Source organism: Lemur catta, chromosome 3 (genome assembly GCF_020740605.2).
Source record: "Lemur catta isolate mLemCat1 chromosome 3, mLemCat1.pri, whole genome shotgun sequence".
Classification (NCBI taxonomy): domain Eukaryota; kingdom Metazoa; phylum Chordata; class Mammalia; order Primates; family Lemuridae; genus Lemur; species Lemur catta.
The window spans coordinates 79,279,439-79,291,692 of record NC_059130.1 but is presented as its reverse complement, the minus strand read 5'-3'; the positions used below and the strand labels follow the sequence as shown (position 1 = coordinate 79,291,692).

General features: G+C 39.0%; 1 protein-coding gene across 8 annotated transcripts in view; it reads left to right on the top strand.

Moving 5' to 3' along the window:
- The window catches only part of PATJ (PATJ crumbs cell polarity complex component), a 337,132-nt gene that overhangs the window by 221,581 nt on the left and 103,297 nt on the right, over positions 1–12,254 (top strand). For all 8 annotated transcript variants that reach the window (XM_045547880.1, XM_045547882.1, XM_045547878.1 and 5 more), the window contains exon 30: positions 9,925–9,997. In XM_045547880.1, the coding sequence (XP_045403836.1) occupies positions 9,925–9,997 (73 nt within the window). The remainder of the gene's footprint in view (positions 1–9,924; positions 9,998–12,254) is intronic.

The following is a 12,254-nucleotide window of genomic DNA, read 5'->3' as shown; positions in this document are numbered from 1 at the left end:
GAGTCCAAACTGCATGAACAAATTTAATTCAAGTATTTATTGAGCACCCACTGTATGTCATATGCTATATAAGGCCCTATAGTTAAGTAAGAAGTTCTCCAAGAACTTCTAAGACATGCAAATAGGTAACTACATATCAGGCAAAACAGGTACCAATAGAGGGAACTCTTTAATGTTGGGTTATTCAGATTCCATTTTCAGACTTGGTTCCAGGTGGGTGGTTTTCACAGTTGAGAGAGGAGTGATTTGGATGGATTCTGATGCAGAGAAAGCAGAACAAGGCTACCAGTAGGGACACTGTTGTCATAGTCCGGGCAATGTGAAAAGGGCATGAATTAGGATGGGAACCATGGGAGTAGAAGAAAAGAAAAGAGGCTGGGTGGGGTGGCTCATGCCTGTAGTCCCCGCTACTTGGAAGGTAGAGGCAGGAGGATCCTTTGAATCCAGGAGTTTGAGTTTGCTGTGATCTGTGCTGACACCATGGCACTCTAGCCTGGGCAACAGAGGGAGACTCTGAAAAAAAAAGAAAGAAATAGAAGAAAAGAAAAGAGTAAAGGTTTTTTGAATGAAACCATTCAGTGGTTTTTTGAATTTTTTGGCTGATGGCTGAATGAATTATTGATAACTGAGGACTTAGCAACTAGAAGTTTAAGCATCTGAGACTCAACATCATAAAACCATAAAACACTAAATATTAACTGTCGTTATTATACTTTTATGCTTTGACATTTATATTATCTCATAACAATTGTATTAGAAGTTATTTTCCCTATTACATAGGTTAAGAAACCAAGATTTTGAAAGTTGTTTTTAAAACAACTTCCCTCTTATCAGTGATACAATCTGTACCTTTGCCTAGATTGCTTTCCAGGATAGCATAATTGACTTATACTACATGTAATCATGGATTTATTTTTTAATTGGGGTATAATTTACACTTGGTGCAGTAGATTTTAAATGTTCAGTTTGTTGAGCTTTGATAATTGTATACACCTGTGTAACCTCCACCCCAAAACAAAAATATATGAATAGAATATTCATTCACCCCAGGAAGTTTGCTGAGTCCCTATCCAGTCAATCCCTCCATCGCCCAGGGCCGACTATTTCCTCATTTCTGTCCCTATAAGTTAGTTTTGACTATTCTTGAACTTAATGTAAACAGAATCAAACAGTATTTATTATTTTGTGTCTGGTTTCTTTCATTAACATAATGTTTTTGAGATTTATCCATGCTGTTTATCAAAAGTTTGTTCCTTTAATTACTGAGTAATATTCCACTCTGTGAATATACAAAACTTTGTTGACACCATTGTCCTGTAGGTGAACATTTGAGTTTTTCCAGTGTTTAACTATTATGAACATGGCTTTTAAAAAAAAATTTATTGTAGAATATACTTGCGTGGAGCACATTTGACTCAGTTATGCTTCAGTAACAAACAGCCCCAACACTCAGTGGCTTAAAACAAAGGTTTTTATTTCTTTCTCATGTTACCTACCCTTCATGGCTCAGCAAGAGGGTTTTCCTATTCTCCCAGGTAGCAGAGGTTCCATCCCGGTGTGTATTTCCATGATCACCAACAGAGAAAAAGGAAATAGAGTTAATCAAGTACTGGCTCAACTTTAAAGAGGAAGAAAAGTACAGGGTTTATGAAGAGCTCTAGTAAATATTATAGAATAGGACTGAGGGAATTGCACTCACTACTCTACCTGCTCCATCACACAAAATGAATATTTTAAAGCATTTTATAGTCATTCTATCTATATAAGGGATGGGTAACATAGATATGACACCCAGAACTTAAGTGTGCAATATAGAGAGACTGCAGTTGGTAGAGTGAACAAACCTGCATGTTTCTTTACCCTAAGGAAATTTAAGAAATATCTCTAAGAATAAATTGTCACCTAGTATAACTTTTCCCCAAGGTGAGTCTAGTAATGTTAACTTGGGTATATGAGAGAAGGAGACATTTGTGGCTCTGGGATAGGCTATTAAAATGGGAAACACTGTAGTAGTTAAAAGAGTAGGTTTTGAAATCAAATCACGGTGGATAACAGGCTTAAACCTAAGGCATGAAACTATTAGAATTCTAGAAGAAAATGTGGGAAAAACTCTTATAGACATTGGCCTAGGCAAAGAATTTATGAAGAAGACCCCAAAGGCAATCACAGCAACAACAAAAATAAATAACTGGGACCTGATTAAATTAAAAAGCTTCTGCACAGCCAAAGAAACTGTCACAAGAGCAAACAGACAACCTACAGAATGAGAAAAAATTTTCACATGCTACACATCTGATAAACGACTAGAATCTATTTAGAACTCCGGAAAATCAGCAAGAAAAAATCAAACAACCCTATCAAAAAGTGAGCAAAGGACATGAATAGAAATTTTTCAAAAGAAAACAGAAGAATGGCCAACAAACATATGAAAAAATGCTCAACATCTCTAATCATCAGGGAAATGCAAATCAAAACCACAATGAGATATCACTTATCTCCAGTGAGAATGGCCTATATCAAAAGTCCCAAAACAATAAATGTTGGTGAGGATGTGGAGAGACAGGAACACTCATACACTGCTGGTGGGACTGCAAACTAGTGCAACCTCTGTGGAAAGCAATATGGGGATACCTTAAACAGATACAAGTAGACCTACCTTCTGATCCAACAATCCCATTATTGGGCATCTACCCAAAAGAACAAAAGACATTCTATAACAAAGACATCTGCACCCGAATGTTTATAGCAGTACAATTCACAATTGCAAAGATGTGGAAACAACCCAAGTGCCCATCAATACATGAGTGGATTAATAAAATCTGGTATATATATACCATGGAGTACTACTCAGCTATAAGAAATAATGGTGATCTAGCACCTCTTGTATTTTCCTGGATAGAGTTGTAACCCATTCTACTAAGTGAAGTATCCCAAGAATGGAAAAATAAGCACCACATGTACTCACTATCAAATTGGTTTCACTGATCATCACCTAAGAGCACATTTAGGAATAACATTAATCGGATGTCGGGCAGACGTGGGGGGGTAGGGGATGAGTATATGCATACATAATGCGTGAGATGTGCACCATCTAGGGGATGGACATGCTTAAAGCTCTGACTTGGGGTGGGGGAAGGGCAATATACATAACCTAAACTTTTGTACCCCTATAATATGCTGAAATTAAAAAAAAGAGTAGGTTTTGAAATCAGACTGCTGATTTTCAGTCTCAGTTCTGCTGTTTATTAGCTTTGTGATTTTGGTTCAGATTGCTTAACCTCTGTGTAAAATAAAGAGAAAATGAAGAAAATAATTTTACCTACCACGTAGAGTTTTTATGAAGGTTAAATGAGTTAAGGTGTGAAAAACACTTTGAATAGTGGTATATGGTAAGCACTTAAATATTATGTTTCTGGTGATTATGTTTTCCAAATCAGAAATGTGTACAGCAGGTGTGGTGGCACATGCCTATAGTCCCAGCTACTCGGGAGGCTGAGGAAGGTGGATCGCTTGAGCCCAGGAATTCAAGGCTGCAGTGAGCTATGATCATGCCACTATATTCCAGCCTGGGTGACAAAGTGAGACCCTGTCTCTAATTTAAAAAAAAAATATAGATAGTTTTAAAAACCTGGTGTATATTAGTTTTCTCTTGCTGTATAACATATTCCCACAAATTTAATGGCTTAAAACAGTACCCATTCATTAGCTCACAGTTCTATAGATCAGAAGGCTGGCACAGTGTGGCTGGGTTCTCTGCTCAGGGTATCACAAGACTGAAATCAAAGTGTTGGCCAGGCTGAGTTCTTGTCTGAATGCTTTGAGGAAAAATCCACTTCCAGGCTTCTTCTTGTTGAAGTTTCTCTATCCTCACTGGTTCTCAAATGAGGGCTGCCCTCAGCTCCTAGGAACACGCCCCCACCCCATTCTTTGCCAGGCATCCCCCTCCACCCTGAAGCCACAGTGATGCTTCTGATCTCAGAGTCCCTGTCTCTGGCCTCTAGGCATTCCACAAAGAATTTACATCAGTTTAGAATTCATGTAAGTCAACCTACTAATTTAAGAGATAAGGACAGTAAGGTTCTAAGAAGTTAAATCTCCCAATTTAAACAGCTCATTTGATGATTAGGTCAGGCCCAACCTGATAATCTCCCTTTATCTTAAAGTCAGCTGTGCAGTATAGTATAGCCTAATCATGGAAGTGAAATTCATCATATTCACAGTGCATAAATCAGGGGCATGAATCTTACTTAGGAGCCTTCTTAGCATCCTGACTAACACAAGTTTTGTGCTTTTTTACCAATATGAGTGTGTTTTTATAACAAATCAGAATTGAAATCAGGATCTAAAATGTGTTTGCCATAATATAAATATGTTCTACAAACAAGAAACTGAATTGGAGGTACTACCTTAGCATCCTGTGGAGAAAAACTAAATCAAACAACTCAATAGTAAAAGAACAAATAATCCCATTAAAAAATGGGCAAAGGACCTGAACAGACATTTCTCAAAAGAAGACTTACAAAATGGCCAGCAGATGTATGAAAAAATGCTCAACATCACTAATCATCAGGGAAAGGCAAATCAACACCACAAGGGGATACCATCTCACCCCAGTCAGAATGGCTATTATTAAAAAGACAAAAAAATAACAGATATTCACAAGATGCAAGAGAAAGGGGAACTCTCATACACTGTTGGTAGGAATGTGAGTTACTACAGCCACTGTAGAAAGCAGTATGCAGATTTCTCAAAAAATTAAAAACAGAACAACCATTCAATCCAGGAATCCCACTTCTGGGTATATATCAAAAGGAAATGATACCAATATGTCAAAAGGACACATGCACTCCCATGTTTATTACAGCACTATTCACAATAGCCAAGATTTGGAATGAACCTTGGTATCCACCAGTGGATGAATGGGTAAAGAAAATGTGGTGTGTATATATATATATATATATAATGGAATACTATTTGGCCATAAAAAAGAATGAAATCATGTCATTTTCAGGAACATGAATGGAACTGGAGGTCATTCTGTTAAGTGAAGTAAGCCAGGCACAGAAAGACGAATATTTCATGTTCTCTCTCCTATTTGGGAGCTAAAAAATTTGATGACATGGAGGTAGAAAGTGATACCAGAGGCTGGGAAGGGTGTTTAGTGGTGGGGAGGATGAAGAGAGGTTGGTTGATAGGTACAAATATACAGTTAGATAGAAGGAATAATGTTTGATAACACAGTAGGGTGACTATAGTTAACAACAATGTATTATTCAATATTTCAAAATAGCTAGAAAAGAGGACTTAAAATGTACCCAAGGCATAGAAATGATAAATACTTGGGTGATGGATATCCTAAATACCTTGACTTGATCATTACACATTCTATGCATGTAACAAAATTTCCCATGGACCCCATAAATATGTATAAATATAACATATCAAAAACAAACAAACAAAAAAGAATATAAGCTGGGTCTGGTGGCTCACACCTCTAATCCTAGCACTCTGGGAGGCCTAGGTGGGAGGATCACTTGAGCTCAGGAGTTCAAGACCAGCCTGAGCAACATAGCAAGAAATAGAAAAATTATCTGGGTGTGGTGGTGCCTGTAGTCCCCGCTACTTGGAGCCTGAGACAGGAGGATCGTTTGAGCACAGGAGTCTGAGGTTGCAGTGAGCTATGGTCTCACTGCTATACTCCAGCCTGGGTGACAGAGCAAGCGAGACCCTGTCTCAAAAAAAAAAAAAAAAAAAGAATACAGAAATGTCTGATGTACTCTTTAGAAAAGAGCCATACAGTCAAGACTCTGAAGAGAAGAAGTCTCGTGACTCTAGAAATGTCAGCAGAAGGGAGTTCGAGTCCCCCGTTTAGCCTTGAACATTTGCATTGGTTTTATCTTGATGCTACACTCCTGGTCTTTATGTGTCTGTTCTAAATTTCAGGTCCCTGGGAGAGAGAATTTGGCCCACACTGAAGTGGGTGTCTGCCCTCTCCATCCAGTCAAGTTGAGGCAGAGCTGTTAGTTACCTAGTGTAGGCATTATGGCCCATCCAGGGAATCACCATGAGCTGGGCCACCCCAAGAAATGCCCCTTACATGTGGTAAATACTGAGAGCTGATTGGGTACAGGAAGCACATTGTCATTAACTGATTGAAGCCGCTCGGAAAACACAGGGCACAGTTTAATAGTTCTGCTTTCTTTTTCCTGCCTTGTTAAGATCACTTTCATTCAACAGACATTTATAGTACACCTGCTCTCTGCCAGGTACCCTGCTTTAAGCTAGGGATATGAAGAAATAAGATCCCATCCCTGTGCTTGGAGAGGGAGAAAGACCAGCACAAATGATTTCCTTAATAACTGAGCATGGCACATACAGCAAAAAGGACATACACACACAGGGTCCTATGCCCTGGAAGAAGGTTCTCACTGTTATCCGTGGTAGGACTCCATTATCTGTCTCCCAACAGCTCTCAAAGATAATTATAAAAACACCAATAAACAATAACAATTTCTGATTGTGTCCCATATGGGGCACTGGAGCCTAAGAAGCTTATTGTTAATTAGCCAGGCATGGTGGCGAGTGCCTATAGTCCTAGCTACTCAGGAGGATCGCTTGAGCTCAGGAGATGGAGGCCAGCCTGGGCAATAGAGGAAAACCCATCTCTAAAAAAAAAGAAAACAAAAATCTGTGTTAATTATATGGAAAGGAAAGGTTAATTATTAATATAAAGCAAACAGATTTCAGAGGATATAAGGGATCAAAGCTCCCCAGATGTCATCCAGGCTAATTGCTTGTTTGAAGTGTAAATGCCTTCTCTTCTTTAGTTTTCCTTCTTTCTACTTTTGGTTTTAAAATTGCTGCTATGTCAGCTCTTTAAGACTTGATGCTGAGGTGTGTGAAATTCACTATTCACTAGATTATAAAGGATTATGAACTGTAACTTCTTGCAGCAACTTTCTTCTTTTCATTGAGAGTAGTGGTAGGTTTTCTATTATGTGGGGTTCAAATATGGACTTTAAAGGTCATTAAAATCATACTAATTTGGGAAAATCATTAAATTGTAAAGGGATAGCTTGACTGATTTGAGCTAACTTAGTCTAGTTAATCGTGATCTCTCAATAAGAATTTATATGCAGCCGTATTTTAAATGCTGGTAACCTTTGAAAGAGATATGAAAAGCCATCTACTTAATTACTACCAAATACACTCTGCCCTATGAGTTCCAAATCTGGAGCAGATGTGTCCTGTTGGCTTTCAGCCCTAAGCCGAACTGAGCTCTATTGTGTTGTTTGATGGGAGAAACTGAATGGAAAAGGGAATTACCACTGGGGAAATGCTATTACTTACCCAGGGTGACTGATTACTTTTTCTATGTGTGAGCACTCCCTGAAAAACAATAGCCAATTCTTAACATAAGAGTGCATGCTCAAGCCATCTGTAATGCTGCAGAAAAAATAGATACATTCTTCATGCTCTACGTCACTTTATAGTTTTAGATTTCTCCAATTTGCTTTGGTTTAGCTTGTGTACTAGATAGTCCAAGAATCCAAGAAGAGTAGAATAAGAAATGGTACATAGACTTCATCTCTGTCTTTATGTTCTGCCTCATTCCACAAAGAATTGACAACAGTTTGGGATTCTTACAGTTAACCTACTTGCTTACGTGATCAAGAAACTGAGGCTCTGAGAAGAAATGTCCCCAAAGCCCCACAGTTAGTTAGTGAAACTCCTACATTTCTGTCTCCTTATTGAAGAGAGTGGTCATTACATCCCACCCCCATTTATTCATTTTTTTTTCAATAACTATGTTAAGCACAAGCATTTTCCAGGCACTGTGTTACCCCTAGATAGTGTAACAGAGAGTAGGAAGGACGTGGGTCTTGTCCTTGGAGTGCTTACCCTCTAGAGAGAAAGATTTGAAGCACATGTTCACACAAATCAGGTAGATTATGAAAGAAACAGAGCTATAAAAGCGATCATTGTGGAGAGTGCTATAAGAATATCCTGGAGGTCATGGAAGGCTTGTTTCAGGAAATGACATTAGTGTTAACTATGAAAGAGAACTAGGAGTAAATGAGACAAAGGACTTGGATGACAGACAGGCAGAGCAGAAGAGAACAGGGTGAGAGAAGGTGGGTGGACATTCGCTTAGCTGAGAAGTGGAAAGAATGCCATGCGGCTGGACTGGGCCAGAGTGAGCAAGGGGGTGAGAGCAGAGGGGGCCAGGGATGGGGGCTGGGACCTTATCGCTTCCTTATCCATCCGTTGTGGACTTGACCCTAAGAGCATTAAGAAGCCATAGGAAGATTCTAAGCAGAAGATAGAAATAGAATCAGATTTATGTGTTAGGATCATAATAACTCCACTGGGTGAAGAATGGATTAGAGAGAGAAGGTAAGAGAGGAGACCAAATAGGATGCTCTTTTCAGGTGAGAAATGATGATGGCTTATAGATAGAACAGGATGGAAAAAAGTGGAAGGATTCAGGATATGTTTTGAAGGTGGAATCAACAACACTTGGTGGGTTGGAAGTACAGGTGAGGGATGAGAGGTTTCAAGAAAGTCTCCTGGTTCTTGGTTGAACGACTGGGCAGATAGTGTTGATGTTTACACAAGTGGGGAGAATTGGCTATGGAATCATCTGGGGACTGAGTGGGAGAAAAAGCTCTATTGTATTTGAGATGGCCTGTAAGACATCTAGTAGGAATATGAAGTAGGAGCTGGGTATGCATATCCAAGCTCAGAAGAATATCTGGGCTAAATATGTGAATTTGGAAGACATCAATGTATAGGTAGTCTGTGAGTTTAATGGAATAATTCACCCAGTTGAGGTTACTGAATTCATACTAGAGGAGAAAGATGGGTGAGGCATAAATTGAATAAAGAGAGGCATTTCAAGTAAAGGCAGTGACATGATTAAAGCACTAAAGCAGGAACGACATGGACCAATGGACTTGTTATCCAATTGATGAGGAATAAAATGTACAATGGGGTTGGATTTTGAGAGCCCTCCCAAGTCAGCAGCGCCTCTTCTATATACACGGGTCACATGGAGAGAGCTCTGTGAGCAGTCTTAGACCTTTACATATCAGTAAGGAGCATTTTTGTGAGCTTCCTCAGTTTATATCGTGAAGCATAAAGTCACGCTTACATAAATCTTGAGATAATTGTGTTGGCCATACATCAAGAATGAATAGTAAAGGATAGTCATTATCTCCCATAGACCACTGCCTACCATCTGCTAGTCATGTTGTAGAAATAGGCCCGAACAGTCAGAACCAGCATTGTAGGAGTTGTGTGCCTGCCACCCTGGTGATGAGGTGTCAGCTCCCACCTATTCTGCTCCATTGGGATGAGGAGGAAGAGAATGGGCCTCAGCCACAAAGCACTGCCTGTCTGGAGCTCTGCTCTTCCCATCCATCACCACTCCTTGACCCACATTGCAGGGCCTGCGGTAGACACCCTGTCAGCCTTCATTTGGCAAAACAAAGTTAGAAGCCAAGTGAGGAGGCTGGGAACCTTTCCAGTTCAAAGAACAAAACACTCTAGACATTAATGGGGCCTAGAGGTTAGGTTTGCACACGCCCATTTGAAAAATTTATATTCCACAGTGCTGAAAAAGTTGATGCATTTCCAGAATTATCCTCTGCAGTACCTGACTTACTAAGTGGGATTTGACTAACTCCTAGCATCATCATTCTTTGTCACTAATAATTATATCTTAGTGTCCCTTGAGTAATACATCTCTTTTTGTGCCTAATAGCTTTGCATGCTTAGAAGGTGTGTGCGTGCACGTGCATGTATTTAATTCTATGATGCTACGTGTACATTTTCAGCTGAGAACTAGGTAGGTATTTGTCATTTGAGCTAACAACGTAGCATTTACCGTGTACTCATTCTGCCTATTGTAACATTTCACAGAAACGAAGATGCAGTCAATCAGATGGCCGTTACGCCATTCCCGTTGCCATCGAGTTCTCCGTCTTCTGTTGAGGTAAGGATGTCCCTAATTAGCTCTTAGTGAATTAGGTGGATTTGTCATGATCATTTTCCCCAAATCTGACATTTTTGATTTTCAGTATTTGGTATTCTTAAACTCCTAGAATTTATTAATGAGGGAATTTCCCTGACTAAAACGGGAAGTATCTGAGGTATGATTATAAAGCAATGTTAAGCAAATATAGTAAAACTTAACCATGTGAACATTACCTTCCTCAAAGTTCCTTAAGGTTTCCTCTAGATATAAAATTTTGTCCTAATTGGGCATTTCAGAATTTACTAGGAAGTTCTTTTTTTATGTCTGAATTGTACCCCTTTCTTTATGTTTCAAAATACTTTAATAGCTCTTATCACAGGTATCTTTAAACAATTACTTTCATCCATTAATGAAGAAATTACTAGTACAAGAAGATTGCTATAATATTGGTCTGCTTCGAGTAGATAGATAGATATAGAGCTGTGTAATCTCTTTGCCTCCCCAGCCAAGGGAATATTCCTTTCCTTCACAGTTTTTATTTATTGAATTATCTTTTAATTTTAAAAAGAAATACATACTTATTGTTACTAATTAAACAATGCAGAGTTATTAGAGGAAAACTTAATTTTTATTTCCCTACCTCCCTAGGAAGTAGATGTTTACTATTTAGTATCTTTCTATACTGTTTACTTTTACAACAAAAATAAATAGCTATTTATAGTGCCCCTTTTAAGAAAAATTTGATCATACAATGCACATTCTTTTTATTCACTCAATCAGTGTTCAGTAAGTACATATTTTATGTCAGGTGCTATTCTGGGTATTAGAGATATAGGTGTGAATACAACAGATAAGGCTCCCTGCCATGGTTCAGCTTACATTCTAATGAGGAGAGAAAAATAACAAATTAACTAAGAAATAAATAAACCAAGAGAATTAGCATATCGTGTTCAGCGCCTTGCAGAGAATTAAGAGGGGGAATGTGACCACTTTGGTCATAGGGAAGGCCTTTGGACAAGGTGAAATTTAAACAAGATCAAAATGATGAGGAAGAGCCAGACGTTCCAAAATAAGGTGGAGAAGCGTTCCCTGCAGAGGGGACAGAAATAGCTCTCAAGTGAGAGCCTCTGAGCACTGCGGCTGGAAGCATAGCAGGAGCCGGGAGAGGGGAGAATTTGAGACAAGGAGAGAGAGGCTCTGTAAGTCAGAGTAACAAGTTTGGGTTTTATTCTATATGCACTGGAAGCCACTAGAAGGTTTTAAACAAGGAAATGAGGTACACTGATATACAGTTTTAAATGATCCACCTGACTGTTTAGGAGAATAAAAATAATTTTTTTTCTTCAACCCTCAGATTCTTAGTTGGAACAGACTCCTGTGACAAAAGACGGATTAGCAAGACAAAAACAAACAGTGGTTTATTAACATGTGTATTTCGTATATACATGGGAGATGCCCAGAGCATGAGGAGTTTTCAAAGAGATGGCTTTAAATCCCAGTTTATATAGATAGCATCTACAACAAAAAACAGTAAATTTTTAGAGAAGTGACAAGATAAAGGAAAAGGACTTTGTCTCTGGACCAGGGGCAACTTGGGGAAAGGCAAATAACTGGCAGATAAAGGGTAGTTAGTAAAGCTTGTTAATGAATAATAGATTCCTCTGGTACCATCTCCAGAGGATAAGGGTCCAAAGTTGTCTTCAGTGGCTAAACTGTGTTCTCCCTGGTGGTGGTGGTGGTGGTGTTAAGAATACCTTTTGTCTTTTTAAATCCATGTCCTGCTTTTAGGCAAATAAAGGGAGGGCAGAGAGCTTCCTGCATCTGCTTCTTCCTAGGCGCCTTCAGCTCAACGATCCTTCCTTTTTGGGGTTGGCATATTCTGGTCTCCCACAGCTGCTGGGTAGAGAGACTAGATTGTGGGAAGGTGAAAGTAATGCACTAGAAGCCCAGGTGAGACCTGAACATGGTTTAGGGGAGGTGTTCATATTGGAGGCAAAGAAAAGTGAGCAGATTCTTGATGTTTTGGAGGTTGAGTCAAACTTGATTGATTAAATGTGGGAGCTGAGGGGAAATAGATTTTGGACTTGAGCAACTGGGTGGATAGTGGTGCCATTTACTACACTCTGTTGAAGAATAGCTGTTCCTCCACAGGGAGGTATAAATTAAGAGGTTTGTTTTGAGTAGGTGAAGTTTGAGACGCCTATTATATGCCTTCTGGAATATATTCTATACATTTAAAAGAAAAAAATTGCTTTTTTGCTTAATATGATGGCAT